Source organism: Myotis daubentonii, chromosome 3 (genome assembly GCF_963259705.1).
Source record: "Myotis daubentonii chromosome 3, mMyoDau2.1, whole genome shotgun sequence".
NCBI lineage: Eukaryota > Metazoa > Chordata > Mammalia > Chiroptera > Vespertilionidae > Myotis > Myotis daubentonii.
In genome coordinates, this window is record NC_081842.1 from 54998924 (window position 1) to 55023225 (window position 24302).

A 24302-nucleotide genomic window follows, 5' to 3' on the forward strand; every position below is an offset into this window, starting at 1 on the left:
AACACATGCTTGTCCTCAAGGAGTTTTGATGGGACATGGGGAAGTTCAAATGGGCAGAGGTCGCTATGCTATCCAGTGAGAGGGACTAAGTCATTTTGTGCTAAGAGATGCATGAGTTCAAGTCCAGAAGACTTGGGTCTCTGGGCCTTGACTCTCCACTCCACACACCCTAGGCCTCCCTGCTGCTGAATTTGAATTAATTTTGAGATCCAAGGAACAGACTGAAAATGTAGGTCTGGGAGAGGGAAGGATGTCGGACGTGGGTAGACTAAAAATGATCAGGATTACCATGCAGAAAGTGGGGTCTCTTAAGGGTGTTGAGCTAAGACCCTCATTTCCTTGTCCTTAACTGTCTTCCTTTCCTAGGAATATGAGATGCTCTACGATGACAACAAACCACTTGTAGTCCAGCAGGTGGAGTCTTGGATTGAAAACTTTACAAACACCTGGAACTACAAAGCCAGGTGGACCCTAAAGGTCACATGGATCAATGCCCCTGCCTATCCCGCCCAGCGGACCTCCGGGGTGAGTGACCCATGGACAGCTCCCCGCGAACCATCTGGAAGTCAGACTTCCTAGAATCCTAGGCAGGGGCCAATCTTCTAAAATCTTCTCTGACTCCAGGCCAGATGGCTGATTATAGCACTCCTGCCCCCACCCCGATGCTGAGCACTCACTGTGCACCAGGATGCCCCAACCCCTTACGTTCACAACCTCAGCAGCCCAGAGCACTGGGTATTAGGAGGTTGAAATTTAGGAAACAGAATTTTTGTAAGTCAAATGGCTGGCTATTGGCAATTTTATATGGTTCAACCTGATAATATTATCCACATTTTAGAGATGAGAAAGATGATGGTTAGAGAGGTTAAGCAACTTGCTCAAGGTCACCCTGCTAACAAATGACAATTCCAGGCCTGGAACTGAGGTTTTTCTAACTTCAAATGCCGGCTCTCAACTGTAATGCCTTCCAGTGGAAATGGGCACAACACACAGTCTCCCTGGTCTTCCCTCTGGGGACTCACAGCTCCTACAGTCAGAAGTCCTCCCTTGTGGCTGTTCTAAAGTCACTTGTCTCTTCGTTGGTTCAACAAGTTCACTGATTACCTACTTTGTACAAGCGTAGTGCTTGCCATTCTCCTTTAGAGAACCTCCAGTCTCGCCTGCTATGGTCCTCCCCACTGTTCAGGTTGAGGAGACATTTGGACAATGTCCTTAAATATCCCTGAGGAACCTACATAGGCCCCTCCCAGCTCTCTGGTGTCTTGGCTAATCTCTCAGGTTTCTGATTCTTTCTTACACAAACTGTCTTCCAACTGGTTTCTAACCCAGAGCCTTTTATCACCCTCCCTGGAAAGAAGTCAGAAAGAAGGCAAATCTACCATGCTAGGTGCTTGACACCATAGGTGAAAGGTGCCCTACACACTCCCAAACTTGTCAGCATGTTAAGCCCATGCCTTTTCTCCAGGTAGGCCAGGAAAAGATGATGTGTGCATCGAGGCAGGGGTGAATGATGGGACATCAGGGAGGACACTCCAGATTTCTCACAGGCATCTCCATGTTTGTCTCCATCCAACCCCCAGACCAACACCTACCAAGCCATCCTCTCCACAGATGGGAGCAGATCCTTCGCCCTGTTTCTCTACCAAAGTGGTGGGATGCAGTGGGATGTGACCCAGCACCTAGACAACTGGGCCCTCATGGGCTTCTCCAGGTAGGATGGGGAGGGGCTGCCAACTCTGAGCAGGTGATAGGAAGTAGTGCAGAGCAGTGTTTTCACTGCACACACACTCCCCCACCTCAGGACCAGGCTGAGTCCCCCTTGCCGATGCTTCTGACTCACACTGGTGCCAGTTCCCATTAAAAGATGCTATTTCTTGCTGATTCACATTAAAAGATCACTCTTCATTGCCACTCTCTTTTTCTCCCCCCAGAACCTGTGCAATGTAATCATTCCCAGAACTTTGACTTCTCTGATTTCCACTCACATTAGCTGACCTTTCTTGACTTCTCAAATAGCATCATCATAATGGCCAATATTTACTATACTAACTACTTAATATGCATTATTTCATTTCATTATTACAACAAACCCATGAAGGAGAAACTATTTATTTCCCATTCTACAGATAAGGAAATTGAGGTACAAATAGATAAGTAATTGCCCAAAGTCACAGAGCTGGGAAGTGGCAAAGCAGGAATTTGAACTCAGACATCTAAGGCTGAAATCTGCCTTCCCGACTTCTGGTGTCCCTGGGCTGGGACCTCACCCCTCACCCAGGGCCACCAGCAGCTTGTGGGGGGTCACTGGGAAAGACTGAGAGCAGAGGGATGGGGCTGTAGAGGGTGACACTGGTTCCTATGTGTGAAGGTGGCTCGGTCTCTGAGCAACAGTTCTCGACCCTGGTATTTCCTGGTGCTGGTATGTGTCATCACCGTGAAAGTCACTTGTCATTTGTTACTGGAAATTGCTGCAAATGATGTTCTCTTATAGGGTGCCTCTATAATTACACTGCTTTCACTTGCTTTTTAATGTGCAGTGAAAGAGAAAGGATTGAAATTATCTCACTACCTAGGAATTTCACACCATCCAGAGTTTGCCTGCCCACCTCCACCCCAGGTGTCACACCTGTGTGTGTCACCCATCCTGTGTCAGAGGAGGGACCATCAGGAGTCACAGCTCTGAAGCATGCACCCAGAGAGGCTGCAGGCACCAGTCCAGGATTTTCTCCTTCCTGGAGCAGGGCTTTGAACCCCATCACGGGGGTGGGACTGGGGTGCACCCATCACATCAGGTCCTCACTCAGTTCTGAGAGCTTTACAAATGTTTACTACATTTCATCCTCACAGTGCTATGAGATAGATGCTATGTAATCTTTTTTACATGGCTGTGAAAACAGAATCAAAAAGGTTAAGCAACTTGCCCATGGTTACCAAGCTGCTAAGTGCTGGAATCAGGAGCTGAATTCCTGTCTGCCTAACTTCAGAGACTGACTCTTAACCATCCCTGCATACTGTCCCCACCAATCCCTAGCTGCAGGGAAACATACCAGAAGGAGGCCTGGATTCTGTTGTCTTCACACCAGCCTCATGACCAGTGTCTGGCCCTTATTGATCAGATGTGGAATAGATTAGTCTCCCCACCCAACTCTCCCCCTTTCCTGCTTAATGGTGGGAGTCAGTGATTCTGGCTGGCTGGCTGACCAACTGATAAGTAAAGACTAACTGGACTGAGTGAGTGAGTGACTGGCAGGATGAATAACTTGCCGGCTGAGAGGAAAGACCCTGAGTGTGACAGAGGCCTTTCATTCTTTCCTTTGCCCGCAGTGGAGATGGGTATTATGAAAACAGCCCGCTGACATCCCAGCCAGTGTGGCAGAAGTATCGTCCAGACCAATTCCTGAATTCCAACTCAGGTAAAAGTGTCATCTAATCACACTTGGGCTGGACTTAAGTCCTCTTTTATCCTCCACTTTGTGGGCCATGACAGTACCAGAGGGGCAGCTCTCGAGCATCTATCTCCATCATCCTGAAGGAAGTCCCAGCACAAACTGACCTCCCACAGATGCAATAGGGACTTGACACTGCCCATGGAGCAGTCGGTACCTTCTGTACCTTCTGTGCTCTCGCACAGTGCAGTCTTCTAGATAGTCTTCCTTGGGGCTCTGTCTCCTGCCTGGGATGAGCCAAACCAAAGGGCTCTCTCAGTGGGGGCCCAGATCCTGGAAGTAAGAACAGGGGTGTGGCTGGGTATAGGAATATGAATGGGTAGTTAGGGCAATACTTCAAGTGTCCTGTTCCATAAAGGGAATGTGAATCCAGATGAGATCCCTTAAAGCAGTAGTTCTCAACCTTCCTAATGCCGTGACCCTTTAATACAGTTCCTCATGTTGTGGTGACCCTCATTTTCATTGTTACAAATTGAACATAATTAAAGCATAGTGATTAATCACAAAAACAATATGTAATTATACATGTGTTTTCCGATGGTCTTAGGCGACCCCTGTGAAAGGGTCGTTTGACCCACAAAGGGGTCGCAACCTACAGGTTGAGAACCGCTGCCTTAAAGGAATCTACCAAGGGGAGTTCTAGAGATCTGACATTCATTTGGTCATTATTTATTGAGCACCTGCTACATGCTGGACACTGTGCTAAGAACCAGGAATGTGAAATAAAAGGCAAAAGCCTGACTAAGTTTGCTCTCAAAGAGCTGTCACTCTAGCAAGAAGGCGGGTGCTTCAGTGTCAGGAAGAAGTCTATGGGGCCTCCTCCATGACTCAGTGTACTGTTGGGGAGCCCCAAAGGGAAAGAAATGATCTTTTCCAAAATGTGATAGAACAAAGGACAGTTTAGCATTTGAAATCAGTCATGTAAATTGTGAAGCATGAATCCAGTTCTATTTGTTCTGTGGCAGGAACTTTCGGTAAACAGAAGCTAAGTCAAATCATGGGTGCCATCTTGTGGAGAATGCTGCCCACTCATTAGGATCCTCTGTCAAGATGCTTCGACTTGGACCTAGGGGGTGCAATACAATAGATAGATAGATAGATAGATAGATAGATAGATAGATAGATAGTATTTGGAGGGAGAGTATTTGATATGTTTCCCTTGATACCAGGTCATTGTGGAGAAGATACACAAACAGATAATCATAAATAATGATTATCCTTCTCAAAACCTTAAAAATTGTAGTTTTCTTGACAATTACTTTTTTGTTGGGGAACAGGATCAAATCAAATGTCCTATTATATCTTACTAGAGGCCCGGTACATGAAATTCATGCACGGGGTGGGGGGGGGGAGGGAGGAGGGTGTCCCTCAGCCTGGCCTGCACCTCTCACAGTCCAGAAGCCTTTGGGGGATGTCCGACTGCTGACTTAGGCCCACTCACCGCAGGAAGTGGGCCTAAACTGGCAATCAGACATCCTTAGCGCTGCCACAGAGGCAGGAGAGGCTCCCGCCTCCACCGCTGCACTCGCCAGCCATGAGCCCAGCTGATGGCTGAGCAGCACTCCCCCTATGGGAGCTCACTGACCACCAAGGGTCAGCTCCTGTGTTGAGCGTCTGCCCCCTGGTGGTCAGTGCACATCATAGCCACCGGTCGTTCCACCATTTGGTTGTTTTGCATATTAGCCTTTTATTATATAGGATTGGACTCTGGAGCCCCCCTTCTCACTCATGGCAGTTGGTGGGCAGTATGCAACTTACAATTAATTGAAGGTCTATTTAAAGTTCAAACCCCCCATCAGGGTCTCTACTCCCACTTACTTCAACCTTCCTAAGATGGTGTCTGGGCGCAGAGGATGCTTCCTCAGCCTTGTGGTAATGGAGCAAGTCCCAGCTTCACATGCCAACTTTTCTGTGGCTTCCCAGCTGGCCTCTGAGCATCAGCCTCTGCCCTGGCTGCTTTGGCCACTGACATGTCTGGTGGGAGAGCTGGGGTCAAGGATGAAAGCAAGTGTCTGAGTAGGTGGCTAGTGGGTGGTGGCATCATTCACTTAGATAGAGGGTGCATGTGGAGGAACTGATTTGGGGTTTGGGGAGATGGGAAGGCACTGGAGCTTAGAGTGACAGACAAAAGGGTAGAGTGAGCTGAAGCTCAGGGCCAGGGTTTGGCTCTGAGTTGTGTGTAGGTGAGGCCTTCTTGCCTAGCCCTTGTCCCAAGGTTTCACACTAAGATCCACGTTTTGAGGGCTTTTGGAGGTCACATCAAAGGGGTCTTTGGGGGAGGAATTGCTGCCAATCTGAGTTGGGTCTCATTTATGGGAGAGCTGTCCAGAGGGGGAAAGAGGCATACAGAGGTTACATTTCTGAGTCTTGATGTTCCCTAAAGCTACTAGTAAAGCAGAACCCGTGGCCCCAGGCCCTCAGATAACCCCTGCTTCCTTTGCTCCTCCAGGCCTCAGGGGGCTGCAGATCTATCAGCTGCACAGGACAGAAAGAACCAACTACCGTCTCAGGTGCTTGCAGTGGTTGAGACAACCTCAGTGGCCCAGCTGGAACTGGAACCACATCTCCTGCCCTTGCTCCTGGCAGCAGGGACTATGGGACTTACGATTCCAGCCCATCCACATAGGTGACTTCTCCTTCCTGTCTCTTGGGGCATCTCCATTGTCCCACAAGCCCACCCACCATCTCTCCAGTCCCCCCTAACCTGTCCCTTTCAAGGCATCCTCAGCCCCTCCCCAGAAACACCACACCCCAATCCTGCCCCCGCCACAGGCATCGGGCCTGAGTGTGCGTGGACTTGTTGCAGGCTGGTGGGGCCTCGGCAGCAGGCAGCTATGCAGCTTCACTTCCTGGCGTGGGGGCGTGTGTTGCAGCTACGGGCCATGGGGAGAGCTTCTGCAAGGCTGGAGAGTGCAGAGCCCTTGGCAGCTTGGTATGTGTGTCCACAGAGATCTCAACCCCCCTTCCTCTGGAGCTCTCTGCTCTTCCCCATCAGAGACCATCCCTGGGCTCCATTCCAAGCAGTGGGACCCATGGATCAAAGCCTTTTGTCCCCACTCCTTTCCAGTTCCTTCCCCTCTCCGGCCCTCAATTTCCTGATCTTGTAACCTTAGGCAGCTCCCAACATCCCTTCCAGCTGACATCTTAGGGGTTTATGAGTGAGTGCCTCTTGACCATCTCCACTTGGCTTCATAGCCCCAGCCTAGAGTGGAGGCATCTTTCTAGGGAAGCGGAGAGGTCCTAGTCTAACCCTGTTCCTCTGGACCCATAGTAGCAGGCTGTCTCGGGAAGACATAGTGTCATCTCCATCACTCTTCAAAGGAACTAGAGAGCTCAGGTGTGTGTGGGGGAAAGACAGGTAACATGTGTCCTCCCCCTCTTTCCTATAATCCAAGCAGCCTCCATAGTTCCAGACCATCACCCATGCCCGCCCCCACACAGCATTTTAAGAATAGTGGGACACAGCACCCCACCTTTTAAGAAAGGAGGTTCTTGCCCTAGCCAGTTTGGCTCAATGGATAGAGCATCAGCCTGCGAATTGAAAGGTCCCAGGTTCGATTCTGGTCAAGGGCACATGCCCGGGTTGTGGGCTTGATCCCCAGTGGGGGACGTGCAGGAGGCAGCCAATCCATGATTCTCTCTCTTCATGGATGTTTCTATCTCTCTCTCCCTCTTCCTTCCTCTCTGAAATCAATAAAAATATATTTTAAGAAAAAGGAAAAGAAAAAAAAGAAAAGAAAGGAGGTTCTTTATATTTGACCTTGTGCTGGCCCACCTGGGAGCCCAGCTGCAATAAGCTTGCAAGGGAGACAACAACTAGTCCCTGGCTTAAGGTCATTGGGCAGGGTGGGATCTGAACTGAGGTATGCCTGATTCCCAAACCATGGCCTTGCCACACATATCATCCTGCCCCATGAACCTTCCAGCTGGGTTCTGCAGGTCTTCCATGTCCCACTCCCCGCACACATCCCTCAACGCACTGCTCTTCTCCACAGAGCAAGAACTGGAGCCGCAGGACTGGTGCTGCCGCTGGAATGACCAGCCCTCCTTCTGCACCCTGTACCAACAAAGGCGGCCCCGCATCACCTGTGCTGGGTACTGGCCCCCAAGGCCTGGTGAGGCTGCTGGGGCCTGCCCTGAAGCAGACCCAAAGCAAAGGATCTGGGGGTGGGGCAGCCTCTTGGGGCCTGGACAAGGCAGCACTAAATTCCTGGGCGGGACTGTGGCCATAAGGGAAGGTGGAGAGGGTTCTGGCATTCGGTGCATGGCAAACAGAGGAGCTTTGTACCTGCTATTGGGAAAGGGGTAGGACTGGGGGATGGGAGATAATGAGCAGACATGGGTGTGGTGGGGGCACAAAATGCAAGAGGATTTCCAGGGAAGATTCTACAAGCCATGAACAACTCCCAGGCTTGTGTCTACCTGGGTAAATGCCCACCTGTGGGCGGTGGGGAATCTCAGACCTTTCCCTCCTCTGCCATGCCAATGTGGTATCTCCCTTTTCCAGCCTGGATGTTCGGGGACCCCCACATCACCACCTTAGATGATGCCACTTACATCTTCAATGGGCTGGGGGACTTCCTGCTGGTCAGAGCCAGAGACGGAAACTCATCCTTCCTGCTGCAGGGCCGCACTGCCCAGACCGGCTCTGCCCAGGCCACCAACTTCATTGCGTTTGCCGCTCAGTACAACTCCAGCAGCCTGGACCCCATCACAGTGAGTGAGGCAGGGCCTCTAGACATCCTCGCTCCCCTCACAGAGAGCCCTCAGGGACCTTCAGCTGGAAATCGGGGCCCAGGAGGAGAATGAGAAGAAGGGAAGGGGGCAAGAAGGAGGGAAAAAGTTTCCTGCTGGTGTAGTTTGGGAGTCAACCCTGGGGACACAAGATTAGGATCCAGGCTCCAAAAGTTAGGTGGAAGAGATGACTAAACTTCCAGTGCCTTAGTTTTCTTACAGGAAAATGGCGATAATAATATTACCTACCCCACAGGGCTAATGTGAGATTGTAATGATGTCACCTAAGAAATGTGCCTAATTCTGAGCCTAGCCCATTCTAAGCACTCCATAGGTGTTAGGTAGAAAAACCTCACCGTCACACTCTCCATCACCTTCATCTTTGTCCAGGGCTCAGGTTCTAAGCTCTTTGCAGCCTCCTTTCTCGGCCTCCGGGCCCACCTGCAGGTCAGCCTTAGTCCTCCTCCAATTTCCTTCCAGGTTCAGTGGCTCCTTGAGCCCAATGACACAATCCACGTGTGGCTCAATAACCAGACTGTGACATTTGAAGGTAGGCTGGGGAAGCCGTGAGGGTTCAGAGGGTGCCCTGCGATTGGGAGCAGGGTGGTGGGGTATGGAGGTGGCAGCGCTGGGGCAGAGGAGAGTGGTGGCCACCCCTGCTGTCCCTTCAGCAGCTGTGCCGAGCAGCTCCTTCACCCAGGAGCCAGGCATTAAACGTTCCCTCCTCACTTCCCTCCTTCCTCCAGGGCTGTGACAGCCTTCCTGTGGCAGCCCCTGTCTTCAGTCCCCAGGTAGAAGTGGGTGGTGTGGCCTTGAGGGGTACCCTGTGAGTTTGGTTTTGAGGCCACTGGAGAAGACGCCTGCAGGACATCCCAGAGCTGCTTCCAGTGTCCCTCTGCTTTTTGAACACTCATTACGGCCAAGTCTTAGGCCTGCAAGGACCAATGCTGATTTCTTCCTCATCTGTCTCCCAACATTCTAGACCAGGAAATCTTCAACACCACTGGAGTCATAATGACCCGCAATGGCTCCCTGGTGACAGCCAGCTTAGATGGCACAGTGATCATATCAGTGACAGCTCTCTCCAACATCCTCCACGCCTCCTGCAGCCTCCCAGAGGAGTACCGAGACCGCACAGAGGGCCTCCTGGGTAAGAAACAGGCAGGGCCCTGACTCTGAGGCAGTGGCCACAACAGGAGCTCAGATCCTACCCCCACTCCTGGTGGTTCCCTACCCATTGGCCTATGGACATCCCAGGCTGCATTTCCCTTTCTCAGCCTCCATGGAACAGAACCCTGGGGCCACAGAGGGGCAGGGAAGGACAGGGACCTCTTCAGCTACCTTTGAGTCTCACTTCCTGTCCTCCTAAAGCTCCACTTCCGGGGCAGCCAAGGGAGCATCCAGGAGGGACTCTGAGGAGGGTGGGTCAGCAGCCACCTTCTCCTCCTACACCTCACACTTTCCTACCTCTCCCTCCATTGCCTCCATTCCCTCCTCTTTCTCTCCTCCTCCCTCCCTGAAGCAGAAAGGTGGGCTTTGAGGTTATGGTCCATCCTCTACCCTCCTCCTAGAGGCCTGAACCAAGAACAGATGCAACAGAGAGAGGCTTCCTGGGCCCCTGCTCCTCCTCATATCTTGAGTGTGCCCCGTTGGATGCTTCCCAGGGAATGGGGAGAAGCACAGTCACAGGGTGGCTAACCTCCTACTCTGTCCCTCAGGGGTCTGGAACAATAATCCAGAAGATGACTTCAAGATGCCCAATGGCACCACCATTCCCCAAGAGAGCAATGAAGAGATGCTTTTTCGCTATGGAATGACCTGTGAGTCTGGACTTCAGAGTGCTGGGGGTAGATGGGACAGGGCTGGGATGTCTCCCTCAGGCCTGTGGGCACCAGACCTCTGTCCTTCGTGAGGGAGGGGTGGAAAATTTAGGAGGATTCTGGTGCCACCCCAGACTTGTTTCCTCCATCCCACTCCCACCCATGTCTCTCTACCTGGAAGAGAAGATGAGGGAAGGAGGTGGCCCTCAGCCACTAGAGCAGGGATTTTCATACTCAGAAGCCAGAAGTCAACCTGGCCTTTTATACCGCACCTACCTCAAGCCATATAAAGTGAGAGTAAGGGGTGGACACTGCAGAAACATAGCTGGAGTCCCACCCCTGATACCACCACCATCGAACTTCGTGTGTTCTAGGGGCAATCAATGGAACAAGCCTTCTTGGCAAGAGGGATGACCATCTGCCTTCAAACTTCACCCCTGTCTTCCTTTCCCAACTGTGGAAAAACAACTCCTTGGATAAAAATTCAACCTTCAAGTGTAATGGAGATAAACAATGCATCTATGACACCCTGGCCACAGGAAACACAAAGACTGGACTGGACACTAGGATGCTCTTTAGAAGATACCAGCAGATGAACAACACCCTCCGTAAGTGGCATGAGGCCCAGGGCGACATTTTCAGAGTTAGGGGGCAGATGATGAGCCCCCTTCCATAACATCCCTTTAAGCTACACATTAAATTTACCAGGTTCTTTGACTCATGTTATTCCACTGCTCAAACCCTCCCATGATTCCCCAGCCCACTCTGTTCTTATGATGACCTTCAAAGCCTTATCCAATTTGCCTCTTGAAATCTCCTAGTACTCCCACTTTGCTCCCTCCACTCCAGCCCAACTGGCTTCTTTGTGTCCTTCGAACACGCCAGGCTCACTCTCAACTCTGAGACTCCACACAGGCTGTTCTCTTTGCCTGAAGTGCCCTTCCCCTTGACAGCCATAGGCTTGCCCCTCACCTCCTTCAAGTCTCTAATTAAATGCCACCTTTCTTGGCTAGCCTGTCTAACATCTCACATTCACCCACACTCCCTACTCATTTTCCCTGCTTTATTTTTTACTCCTTAGCATTTATAACTATCAAACATATTTTCTAATTTTCATTGGTATCTTTTGTATTCTTTGTTCACTGCTGTGTCCTCACTACCTAGAATAGTGCCAGCCATATAGTAGGTGCACAATAAATACTTAAATGACTGATTGAATGAATGAATGAATGAATGAATGAAGAAAAAATGAAATGGAAATAGCAAGTCTCCAAAAAGCAGAGACCAGTAAAAAGGTTTAACTCCCTATTTCCTGAAAAATGCAATGCCACTTAGATATTACCCTCACGGTTTTCAGTCCTCTTCCAAAGTTAAAACTCTGTGATGGTCTAAACAATCTGTTTTTGGATTCACTTCGTACCAAGCTCAGCATAGCAGGAAAGAACTTGAAATGAATCCCATTTTGGGAAAAGACAAAGAGAGAATAAATATTTGGCTAGGTGGGCAGTACAATCCCAACCTGCTCTGCATAGGTCCGAGAGCAGATACTTCCAGAGGTGGGTCACAGTCCTGTGAATGCCTCACACAAGCCAGGAGACTGGAGAGAGAGGAGACCCACACGGCAAGAGATTGTCCTTCCTTGGGCTCCAAATCCCCTCTTTGTGTTCCAGATCAGTACCCACCTACTATTGATGGTCCCCAAATGGTGAAAGCCTACAAGGGGGAGACCAAGCTGATTCAATACAAAGGCAGCTCTAAGGACGTCACATTCACTCTCAGAAACAGCTACACTAAGGACTTCAAGCTTTTTGGTAAGAATGTTTGGCTGGGGACATGGGGGATGAGTTCAGAGACAAGGTTTGGGTAATTTTTCATTATTATACCCTTTGCAACTTCATGTCACTTTTCTATTGGAATATCCAAGACCAACATTTCTTAGGCATAATCCCTATAATTCAAACAGGTGCTCACCCCCATGGTGAATAGTGATGGGCTTACGGAGATTTGGCCAACTAGCTAGACTGACTTTGGGCATGTACAACTGATTCAAAGATAATTCATCTCAATCTAATCTATACTAATAAAAGGTTGATATGCTAATTAGACTGGATGTCCTTCTGGACAAAGCCACTGTGGTAGGGGCCAAGGCAGAAGTGGTTAGGGGTGATCAGGCCAGCAGGGGAGGGAAGTTAGGGGCAATTAGGCTGGCAGGGGAGGGCAGTTAGGGGTGATCAGGCTGGCAGGCAGAGGCAGTTAGGGATGATCAGGCAGGCAGGCAGGTGAGCTGTTAGGAGCCAGCGGTCCCAGATTGTGAGAGGGATATCTGACTGCCAATTGTGCAGGGTTCAGGCCTAAACTGGCAGTTGGACATCCCCCAGATTGGAGAGGGTGCAGGCCGGGCTGAAGGACCCCCCTCCCCATGCACAAATTTTGTGCACCGGGTGTCTAGCAATATATAATCACCTTTAACCATCTTTGTGTAACCACTGAATTAATAGAATAAAGCATAACAAAGAAATGCTAATTTAAAATACTTTCATATCTACTTTTTAAAAGGACATAACGTGGAACAAGATTTAAAGAAACACAAATACCTTTGTTTGGAACGTTTGTCACTATTTTTGTTTGTCAACCATGTTTATCTAACTTCGTCTCTCCTTGTCTGCTGTTCTGAGCTGGGACAAAGCAAAGCTTCATCGCTCTTTCTCAGTGATGCTGTGGAGTCCCCTAGGCCTGCAACATGGTCTGGGTCCAAGAGCCAAAGCCTACAGGATGCAGCTTGTCTTATGTTCCCAGCACTGATATGCTGGTGACTGCTCTTTGCCAAACCAAGGTCTCCAGGAACCTTATTCTGAGCTCTGAGCACCTCTCTGCCTGATTTTCTTTCTCTGTGCATCAGGAGGGACTGCTTTGTCTGTACCCTTTGCTCCATGTGGCATCCTGCCAGGGGCTAGGAGACAATGGCATCAGGAGATTTCTCCTCCACTGTACTTTTCTCCTGAAGAGTGAATGGCCTGGAAGTTACTCTTGTCTCCTCCTACTATCAGCTCCTCTTAACCTGCTTTTTAAAGGAGATTTTCCTATTTTCTTCAGTAACATAAGACTGGTTTGATTGGAGGAGTCCTGTAATATGTAGCACTGTTTCACTGCAATCTGGTGTCTGAAGGGGTGGCTGGCCAAAGGTCCAGGAAGTGAGAGGGTGGGCAAGAAATCAGGGCAAGGGATGGGGCTGCTGTGAAGGTGAGGCCAGTGTGACCTACAGTGTAGCGTGGGGATGTGTCGGGAGGATCTGGCCTTCACCCTCCATACCCCGTGGATGTCCTGTCCTGGTGCAGGCCTAGGCAGGCTGCTTTTTGAGGGTTTCTTCAGGATCAACTGCCTTCCCCTCTTTGGAGTTCCACCCTACACTCAGTTAGTTGGGCTCCAGCTTAGAGCGTGACCACCCCAGGAAACCAGCCTTGCCTGAGGAAATGCCTGGTGAGGTTTGAGGGGTGGTCTGAGGGAGATGGAGGATTCCAGCCTTAGCTCTTAGGGTGTTAAATGCCAAGACATGTCAGATGGCAGAGAAATCAAGGCTTCCACCTCTCAATGACCTCATTTTCCTTGGGGCAGAGAATGGGACACTGCTCTGGACACCAAACTCGCTGGAACCATTCACTCTGGAGATTCTAGCAAGAAATGTCAAGGACAACTTATCATCTCTACTCCAGCCAAAGACCGTGGTCTGTGCTTGCAAGGGAAAGGAACAGTGTTTATACAACAAGACCAGCCGGGTGGGCAATTCCTCCCTGGAGGTGAGTGCTGGGACGAGGGTGAGAAGGAGGTTTCCATTTTGGAGGGGAAAGCAAGTGGAATTTGAAAAGATATCAAAGCCCCTCTGTGGTCATATGTGTTGGGAGGTGGGTGGAACTGAGGTAGGTGAGTAGAGCAGATACCATCTCAGGCCACAAACTTATTCGTGTGAGAAATAGAACTTTCTTTACTGCTTATAGCTCAATTGAATTTTTATCTCCCGGCTCCCATTCTGCCAGGCTGGCAGGGAACTTCCAGCTCAGGCTTTCCTAGCATCCCCCCTGGTCCCCAGCTCCATTTTTCTGAAACTAGGCACTGAGGTGTGGGGTGGGAAAGTGTGGTCCCTGAGTATGAGTCTACACTGATCCCAAGCTCCACACTCTCCCCTCTTCAGACCCAGGAAGTGCTCTGTGGCTCTGTGCCTTGCTCAGACACAGGCAGTCTTTACTAAGGTGGCTTAATGTCCAACACAGCCATTTCCCTCTGGGGTCTCATCACCATGGTGCTGGGAGGAGAGGTGGGGAGTCCAGGGGCTGGAAAAGGGGAAAAACATAGAGAGTGGGAAAACAGAGTCAATATATTATTCTAGAGATCCCAGAATTCCCAGTCTTAGAAGTAAAAGTGTTGGAGAGTTGCATTTCAGGGAGATTTCCAGGGTCCTCTCAGAGGATGGGTCAGAAAAGAGAGACCAGGGAGCTTGATGAGGTTCCCAAACCTCGACCTTCCCTGTACCGTTGTTCTGCTTACCGTGTTCTCATGGTGCTGAGCAGTGAGACGCTGTCTTCTTGCTTTGGGAGTCAACAAGGGGACGATGAGCAGGAAACTGCAGCTTTCAGGGGGTCCCATTTTCAAGGGATAGTAGAATATTTATTTAGCTCTGTCTTACTCTAAAAAGGATTTCGGGCAAAGAGACATGGTGTAAGAAGGAAGAGACAGAGCATCTGGGGTAGAAGCCAGGCACAAAGAGGGATGGGGGAAAGAAGGGCCCAGGGAGACGAGTGGGCTAGAGACCATGTGCCTCTGGGCGGGACCCTGCAGGCCCAGGGCCTGGTCAAGAAAGTGCTCAATAAATACTGGCAGAAATAAGACAAGGTCTCAGGTCCCATGGGTTCGCAGACTGGAGGAGTCAGTACTGAAACACCTAGATGCCCTTAATGGTTCAGCCTCCTGGCTGCCCAGTGATCAGCAACCCATTCCAGGTGGCCAGCTGCAAGTGTGACACCACCACCTTCGGCCAGTACTGTGAGCGTTCCAAGGACCTCTGTGATGAGCAGTGCTTCCCGAATGTGAAGTGTATTCCTGGGCAGGGCTGTGATCCTTGCCCCCCAAACCTAACTGGGGATGGGCGTCACTGTACAGGTAAGCTTGGAACAGGGCCCAGGTAGGAAAAGTTTCTGGGGACAGGTGATACCTAGGGGTTCTAGGACAGCCATGAGCAAACCATTTCTCTCCCTTTTCTAGCAAGTATTTAGAATGCTCAACATAGTGTGTGCAGTAAGGAGGTAAAGTTTGCATGGTAGGGTGTGAGGCTGAAGGAGAAGAGATTATATAGGCATGGGGGAGAGGCCAGGGCAGAACAGGCCGGGGACACTGATTGGGAAAACCCAGGGCAAAAGATTGAATGTGGCCTGGAGAAGAGAGGGGACTTCTAGCAGAGACAGGGAACCAAAGGCAAACTGGGGTTTTCAGAGATGTAAGTCTCCACATCCCCCGTCAGGACATTCGGAGGGGCTGTCATGGGCATCTGGTGGCAAGTGTGCCTCATTTTCCCTTTTAGTCCTGCTGCCACTATCTGTTCCTTGACTTCTAAGTGATTGGGGTCATGATGAGGGAAATAAATCACAGTGAGGCCTTTATTAAGCTCAACTGAAATCCAAGCAGAGGCCAGAGTGGGTAGAACCGCAGCCTTATAAAGGCAGAAAAGGGAATAGAAGTGAGGAAAGCCTTCTGGGTCCTTTCCTGATGTGGAGAGACTGATAAACACCTCTTCCCTCAGCAGAAGTGGGCGAATATCTACCTGGTAGAGGAAAAGGGTTTTCCAGTAGAGAAGTGCCTGGAAAAGGGAGAAGGATAGTTTGGGGTTCAGAGTGGCCCACAAGCAGAACATAGATTGAGTGGACTTTGGGGGAAAGCAACCAGGCTGTCCTGGAAACAGCTCTCCATGGGCTGGGGGCTCCCCACTGCTGTCGGGCCTGGTGTTGCTGACCTCTGCTCTCTCCACAGGTCTGGAGGACTCTGAACACTGTCAGAACAAGTCTTGCCCTGTGAATTACTGCTACAACCAGGGCCACTGCTACATCTCCCAGACTCTGGGCTGCCAGCCCACCTGCACTTGCCCCCCAGCCTTCACAGACAATCGTTGCTTCCTGGCTGGGAACAACTTCACTCCAACTATTGACCCAGGTCTCACCAGATGCCCCCACCACCCTCACCACCATTCTTCTCTCTCTTGGGAGAAGAAGGGGACCTCCGGGGGCCAGGGAAGAGTTTCTTAAACTCACAGGACAGAACTTCATATTTCTTTTGGGTGGTGGTAAGTTGTAGGCTATGGGAGCTGGTGGGGGCAGCATGAAAAACAGGCTTGAGTGGTCTTATGATAAAAGACTAAAGGTGGCCTTATGGCTCAGTTAGATGAGAGTCAGGGAATCCCTGATCATAGTCAAATGAGCTCTAGGGTGAGGGTCAGCAGACTCAGCCACTTCTCCTGATCTATCACTAGAATCGGGCAGTCTCCCTAGACTGGCCCAATGGTCTCAGTGGGTAAATCTGGGTAAACCCAGGAAGTGAATATAAATCTGCTTCTCCCATCTCCAGAGTTCCCTTTAAGAACCATCCAGCTCATTCTCAGTGAGGAAGAAAACGCCACTGAAGCAGAGGTCAACGCTTCGGTTAGTACTGCAGGTGGCTCTGAGTGGGAAGGAGGATCCTGGCAGGTTTAGGGCAGGGTCTTAGCCATCACTTGTGCGTTCTGCATCCTCATCATCCATCTAGATGCAGTTGCCAGGGAAGACGGGAGCCTTCTGCCTCAGAAAAGGCTCGGGGTGAGGAAGGCAGGAAGCCACAGAACAGAGCCTTCTGAGGGGGTTGAAATGGCCAAGTTGACATGAACAGAGTCTGGGGTGGCTGAGTCACTGCTGCCTCTCCTTCTGAGAGTCCTTTGAGACCTGCACTTGGGTATTATATGGAAGAAACACAAGAAGGTCTTTCATCACCAGGAAGCCTTCTCTGAATTCCCACATGGACCTGGGGGCTCCCTCTTTTTGGGCCCCATCCATCCCCTTTCCATTCCTCAATCACAGGCAAAGTAACACAATGGTTGAGTTATGGAGGCTCTAGAATCCTATATACCTGGGTTCAAATCCAGGCTCTACCACCCATTAGACCAGGTATAATAATCAGACAAATTATTTGATGTCTCGTCTATAAAAATAGAAGTGACAATCATACCTATGTCAACAGGTTGTGTCAAGGTCTAAATAATAATGTATGTGAAGTACTTAACATGGTACCTGAAACATATATTCAAAAATTTGAATAATAATTACTATTACTACTACTATCACCACCACCATAGCACTGTACACTCTGGTAAAAATCTGTGGGCATTTGTCTACTACACCAGACTACAGACCTTTGAGTATGGACGGTTCCTGAATCATGTTGACATCCCCTAGGTCTGCCTAAACATAATCCATATTCAGTATACATGTGGGGAGAGAATGAGTGGGTGCATCAGGGATCAGAAACAAAGTGGGAGCCATTCATTTCAGGTTCTCCCCTTGTAATAGGAGGCTGGGGTTGGGGGGCGATATGTAAAGTCCTTCACTCACCAGCAAACTTTTATTAAGCAGGAACTCATGCCAGTCATGGAGCTAGGCTGGGGTGTGGGGATGCAGAAATGGATGAGATGGGGTCCTGGGACTCACATTCTAAGATGGTAACAGACAGGGAAGAATAAATGCATTAAAGTGGAAGGGTCTCCTCTCTGGACTGGGTCTCACCCCTACCCCGATTGCCCCCAACCATCTGCCCTAGGTGGCCTACAGGCTGAAGAACCTGGATGTGCGGGCCTTTCTCAGGAATAGCAAAGTGCAAAAAATGTAAGTGGAATTGTTCCTGCCTGCTCCCCAAATCCTCCCTCTTACTCCTCACCCCTAAGCCCCTCACTCTGCTCCTCCCCCATAGCAGCTCTCCAGCAAGCGGCTCCCTGCAACAATGGCTTGTCATCTCGGAGTTCCAGTACCGCCCGCGGGGTCCTGTCATCCACTTCCTGAACACCCGGCTGCTGGACGCAGTGGTGGAGGCATTTTTACTGCAGGCCCCACAGGGGACATGGAAGAAAAGTGAGGAGCCCAGGAACGACGTGGTCTTCCACCCTATCTCCAGGAGAGACGTGCGCAGTTTGACGGCTTGTGAGTCACTATCTTGGGGACAGTCCCAGGGAGAGCTGAGGGAGGAGGTAAACTGAGGAAGCCTGGTCCAGAAATTTAGCCCACACAAACCCATGGTGGAAAAAAAGAGTATTTTTGTTTATAATTTCTGAGAAGGAAATTATAAACATTTTACCTACCAGCTTTCTAGATCCAAGAACAGATCCAACATGGTAAGTCCATTGTTCAGTTTCATAGAACAAGTATCCCAACTTCTGCTTCCCTAACCACTGCTGCTGATAGTTTACTTTCTTTTCATAAAACTGTTAGTGATTTTGTTAAAATACTGTTGTACTTGCTATACATAAACACAGACATCCTTTGCCTTTGCCCTCCAGCTGGAGGACATTACGTTAAAGGCTGAAGACCCAGCGCGGGGCCAGAGATATCCTCTCCCCAAAAGGGTGTGATCCTTTGCAAACGCCATTTCCAGCCCAGGCCTCAACACCTTCATCTAGAAAATGAGATGGGATTTCTGAGGTCCCCTTCAGCTCTGACAGCCCCTGACTCTCCTGCAACGGGAATGAGATAGGTGGACGAGCCTGTCAGAGAAGGAAAGGAGTAGCCCACCCTATTTGGGGAGTGAGACAGAGAACAGGGCAGTGACCATGCCAAGCCCATTAGAAGCTGTTGTGCTACTTGGGTCCAGAACCAAGCAAGAGCTTCTTCTAGAACAGCCGTGGGCAAACTACGGCCCGCGGGCCGGATCCGGCCCGTTTGAAATGAATAAAACTAAAAAAAAAAAAAAAGACCGTACCCTTTTATGTAATGATGTTTACTTTGAATTTATATTAGTTCACACAAACACTCCATCCATGCTTTTGTTCTGGCCCTCCGGTCCAGTTTAAGAACCCATTGTGGCCCTCGAGTCAAAAAGTTTGCCCACCCCTGTTCTAGAATGCAGGTTAACCCTCTTCCCTCCTGGGGGGCAACCAGTGTGAAATCCTCCACCTACTATGTGCACGTGTGGTAGGGGGGTAGGGGTAGAGATAAGGGAACAAGTACCCTAGATAGACCATGCCTTCTGTTTAAAAACAAAACACAGATTTTTAAAAACCCAGAGTTTTTATTATACAAGTAAAATGTGTTTATTGTATAAACTTTAGGAAACAAACATTAACAAAAAGAAGAGAAAAAAATCACCTGTAATTCCAATCTCCAGAGACAAATCCATTTTGCACACATCCTTCTGATTTTTCTTTTATGCATAGGCACCTTTGCACATATCGAATTTTTTTTACAATAAAGGGATTAAATTATACCTAATATTTGATCACCTTATTAAACAATTGTGAACAGATTACCTTATATATTGTGTGCATAGTCCCATTTTATATATTATTTTGTAATATATTTTAATATAGTGTGGTATAATATATTTTAAATAGAATGTTATACTAATAGTGACCATTAATTTAGTGCTTATTGTGTCAGGCGCTATACTGAATATTCATATATATTATCTCATTTAAACTTCATCGCAAGGTAGGTGCTATTATCATTTTCTTTTAAAGATAAGAAAACTGAGGCTGGAAGAATTAAGAAATTTCCCCAAATCACACAACTAGTTAGTAGTAGAGTTTGAATTTCAACACAGGTCTGGCTGACTTCAAAGCACATTCTCTTAACCAATGCATTTTCCATACCATGGTGCTTACTGGTTGCACAATATCCCTTACTTAATAAAACTTCTGTTAAATGTTGTTACTATTTAAAACATGCTGCTCTGGACTTCCATGAACATATGTATTTGCACAGTCTTCCCATTATTTCTAAGGATAAATGCCTAAAATTGAATCCTTGATCGAAAAGGAATAGATCTGGTGTTAATCAGTTGTTCTTGCTGTTCATCTGTGTCCTACCTGACAGCAAACGTGAGCATGCTGCAGACTCACTTAAAATGCAATGGCTACAAAGGCTACAAACTGGTCTACAGCACGCAGGGCGGCTTCACTTGCGTGTCCCCTTGCAGTGAGGGCTACTGTGAGCACGGAGGCCAGTGTCAGCACCTGCCGGATGGGCCCCGCTGCAGGTGAGTGGGACAGGGGGCAGGGGCGGGAGGTAGAGAGGGCAGTGCTAGGAAATCCAAGCTGGGAAAAGACACTGCTAGGGGTCCAGAATGGATGTCTGCAAATTAGCGGTGGCTCCCTGTGTAATTAAGAGAACTGGGATCAGAGAAAAAATGGATAATGGAAAATAAAACGTGTGAGTGCCCCCTCCGTGTGGAGAATAAAGGTGCCATATTACCTCAAAGGAGCTACTAGGTAGGTATTTTTTTAAAGATGAGAAAACTGGAACCAAGATGGCAGCATAGGTTAACGCCGGAGTTTGCTGCTTTGAAAAACTACTTCAAAAGTGAAACTAAAAGACGGAATGGACATCACCCAGAACCACAAGAACGCTGGCTGAGTGGAAGTCCTACAACTAGGAGGAAAGAGAAACGCATACGGACACTCAGAGGAGGCACAGTGCTGAAGTCAAATTCTGAGGTGCGGAGTGCGCGGAGCGGGCTGGCGGCGGAGGGCTCGGTTGGCGTTTTCAATCGGGAGGGAGTCGCAGACTCTGAGCTCCAGATACAGGCGAGTCTTTAGGGACCCAGACTCAAACGGGAGAAGCGGGACTGTCTGGCTTCGGTCAGAGCCAGTGCAGCTTTCTCTCCCAGCTTTGCAGCGGGTGCTGGGACTCAGAGAGGCAGAGCCCCTGGAGACAGGACTGAGAGCCGCCATAACTGCTCTCTCAGGCCCACCCTGTTGATCCTGTTCGACCCGCCCCGCCCAAGCCCTGCACAGAGGCATTTGCCGGATAGCCTCAGGCAAAGGCTAGATTAGCACCTCCCTAGAGGACAGAAGTTCTCTCACTGCTGACACAGCTGATTCTCATAGCCACTTGGCCTGGAGGTCAAACCCTCCCTGGTATTAGCTAGAACAATCAAGGTTTAACTATAAGACTGCGAACAAAGACCACTAGGGGGTGCACCAAGGAAGCATAACAAAATGTGGAGACAAAGAAACAGGACAAAACTGTCAATGGAAGATATAGAGTTCAGAACCACACTTTTAAGGTCTCTCAAGAACTGTTTAGAAGCCGCCGATAAACTTAATGAGATTTACAAGAAAACTAATGAGACCCTCAATGTTATATTGGGGAACCAACTAGAAATTAAGCATACACGGACTGAAATAACGAATATTATACAGACTCCCGACAGCAGACCAGAAGAGCGCAAGAATCAAGTCAATGATTTGAAATGCGAGGAAGCAAAAAACACCCAACCGGAGGGGCGGTATGAAAAACGAATCCAAAAATCCGAGGATAGTGTAAGGAGCCTCTGGGACAGCTTCAAGTGTACCAACATCAGAATTATAGGGGTGCCAGAAGATGAGAGAGACCAAGATATTGAAAACCTATTTGAAGAAATCATGACAGAAAACTTCCCCCACCTGGTGAAAGAAATGGACTTACAGGTCCAAGAAGCGCGGAGAACCCCAAACAAAAGGAATCCAAAGAGGACCACACCAAGACACATCATAATTAAAATGCCAAGAGCAAAAGATAAAGAGAGAATCTTAAAAACAGCAAGAGAAAGAAACTCAGTTAGCTACAAGGGAATACCCATATGACTGTCAGCTGATTTCTCAACAGAAACTTTGCAGGCCAGAAGGGAGTGGCAAGAAATATTCAAAGTGATGAATACCAAGAACCTACAACCAAGATTATTTTATCCAGCAAAGCTATCATTCAGAATTGAAGGTCAGATAAAGAGCTTCACAGATAAGGAAAAGCTAAAGGAGTTCATCACCACCAAACCAGGATTATATGAAATGCTGAAAGGTATCCTTTAAGAAGAGGAAGAGGAAGAAAAAGGTAAAGATACAAATTATGAACAACAAATATGCATCTATCAACAAGTGAATCTAAGAATCAAGTGAATAAATAATCTGATGAACAGAATGAACTGGTGATTATAATAGAATCAGGGACATAGAAAGGGAATGGACTGACTATTCTTGGGGGGGAAAGGGGTGTGGGAGATGTGGGAAGAGACTGGACAAAAATCGTGCACCTATGGATGAGGACAGTGGGTGGTGAGTGAGGGCGGAGGGTGGGGCGGGAACTGGGAGGAGGGGAGTTATGGGGGGGAAAAAAAAAGGAACAAATGTAATAATCTGAACAATAAAGATTTAATTTAAAAAAATAAAAAAAATTAAAAAAATAAAAATAAAAGAAAACTGCAGCTCAGAGATGATAAGGACCCTGCCCAAGGTACCCAGTACGTTAAGTAGTAGGATATGGGTTCCAAGGTCAAACTCTTACATCTGCTTTTGCTTCTTGGGTGGACACCCTGCTGTGTCATTGTGGGGGAAAAGGAACCCTTTGTCTTGAGTCTAGGCCGGGTTTTGCCCTTTCTTAAGAGTACCAGGCAGGGAGGCCCTCTCAAACTGGCACCTTGTGTCCCCTTGGTTCATCAACAGTCTGAGGGGCCCCGGGGAGTGGGATGCACTAAGTCTGCATGCCTGCCAAGGAGGAGAAGGTCCGTGCCCTCCGGGCCCCATCGTCACCGCAGGGCCCTCCGTCTATCAGTGGTTCTCAACCTTCTGGCCCTTTAAATACAGTTCCTCATGTTGTGACCCAACCATAAAATTATTTTCGTGGCTACTTCATAACTGTCATGTTGCTACTGTTATGAATTGTAATGTAAATATCTGATATGCAGGATGGTCTTAGGCGACCCCTGTGAAAGGGTCGTTCGACTGCCAAAGGGGTCGGGACCCACAGGTTGAGAACCTCTGGCTCTACCCTCCTCCCCAATGCAGTTCCAGACCCGCCTAGCCCTCCCTTCCCAGGGCCAAGGAAGAGGTGGTGGAGCCGAGGGCGGGACCCAACTCCAGGCAAGGGGTTGGGCCGTGACAGCGCAGGCTCACCTGCCCCCGGCCTGCCTTTCCCACCCCCAACCCCACCCCCGCTGCTCAGATGAAGCCGACCTGTCACACACCACGTGGTTTCGTTTGCCAGGCGCCCTCTCTCCAGCATCAGCTCAGGGCTGACTCGGCCTCTTTCCCTAAAGGGAAGCCCTACTTGTCCTGGAAAACCTCCTCTGGCCCCGCCGCAAGAGGGGATGGAGCGGCTGAGCGCAGGCCCCCACTACCCCCATCCCCACCCCGCCTCCCCGCTCTTGACGTGTCCCCTCTCTTTGTTCCCAGCTGTATGTCCTTCTCCATCTACACGCCCTGGGGCGAGCGCTGTGAGCATCTGAGCATGAAACTCGGCGCTTTCTTCGGGATTCTCTTTGGGGCCCTGGGCGCCCTCTTGCTGCTCGGGGCCATAGTATTTGCGGTCCATCGCTTCTGGTGCACCAAGACCCGATTCTCCTACCCCCTGGACTCCGAAAGCTGAGGCCTCCACCCAAGGCGGGAGCTGTGGCCTAAGATACCTCAAGACCCACCCCAGACACACCCACCTCCGTCCAGGAGCTTTGGGGGAGATTAGGAAAAGGAAGATGACTGACGGTGACTCGGGATTCTTCCAGGAGAATGACTAACAGGAATGAATAATGATAAAGACAAGAGCACAACTTATCAGTTTACATTGAGGTGGCCTGGAAGAGACCATGAAGATCTACTACATAAAGGGATGGATTCTCACACAGACACACTCACAAGGAGGACACCAGAATGTACACACACACACACACACACACACACACACACACACACCAGATTTAATAATGGGGTGATGGTTCTAACTAAAAACCAAAATGCATTTGTATGTAAAACTCTCCAGTTTACTTCTAATTAAAGTCTATTTAGATGAAATCTCTCTGATTTTTGTGTTTGCAGAGCCATGGGTTCCATTTGTCATTTTTCTCTGTTGGCTGAAGGGCTAGGCACGGGGTGGAGGAGCAAAGGTGCATTAGCCACAGCCCTGTTTCAGCCCTCAGTACTCCATGCTGGGAAGCTCAGTTGCTCCAGCTCAGACATGGATCCTTGCTTCTGCCTCCACATCACTTTCTTCCTCTCACCCCAACATAAGCCAAGGCCTGGCCCTCTTAGGAGAAGGGTACAGATACCTCTCACACGTTC

General features: G+C 49.2%; 1 protein-coding gene across 4 annotated transcripts in view; it reads left to right on the forward strand.

Moving 5' to 3' along the window:
* Nucleotides 1–24038, forward strand: part of MUC4 (mucin 4, cell surface associated) — a 50868-nt gene extending 26830 nt beyond the window's left edge. For 2 of the 4 annotated variants that reach the window (XM_059687524.1, XM_059687522.1), the window contains exons 6-25: nt 367–525; nt 1581–1711; nt 3325–3413; nt 5896–6072; nt 6253–6378; nt 7442–7561; nt 7954–8162; nt 8661–8730; nt 9163–9330; nt 9899–10000; nt 10375–10608; nt 11671–11811; nt 13613–13794; nt 14992–15151; nt 16016–16195; nt 16607–16680; nt 17828–17892; nt 17978–18204; nt 20092–20254; nt 23424–24038. In XM_059687524.1, the coding sequence (XP_059543507.1) occupies nt 367–525; nt 1581–1711; nt 3325–3413; nt 5896–6072; nt 6253–6378; nt 7442–7561; nt 7954–8162; nt 8661–8730; nt 9163–9330; nt 9899–10000; nt 10375–10608; nt 11671–11811; nt 13613–13794; nt 14992–15151; nt 16016–16195; nt 16607–16680; nt 17828–17892; nt 17978–18204; nt 20092–20254; nt 23424–23616 (2970 nt within the window). In that variant the 3' untranslated portion in view covers nt 23617–24038. Of the gene's footprint in view, nt 1–366; nt 526–1580; nt 1712–3324; nt 3414–5895; nt 6073–6252; nt 6379–7441; nt 7562–7953; nt 8163–8660; nt 8731–9162; nt 9331–9898; nt 10001–10374; nt 10609–11670; nt 11812–13612; nt 13795–14991; nt 15152–16015; nt 16196–16606; nt 16681–17827; nt 17897–17977; nt 18205–20091; nt 20255–23423 lie in introns of those variants that run through there. The other 2 variants (XM_059687523.1, XM_059687525.1) reach the window with 2 other exon arrangements.
* The last annotated feature ends 264 nt before the right edge of the window (nt 24039–24302 follow it).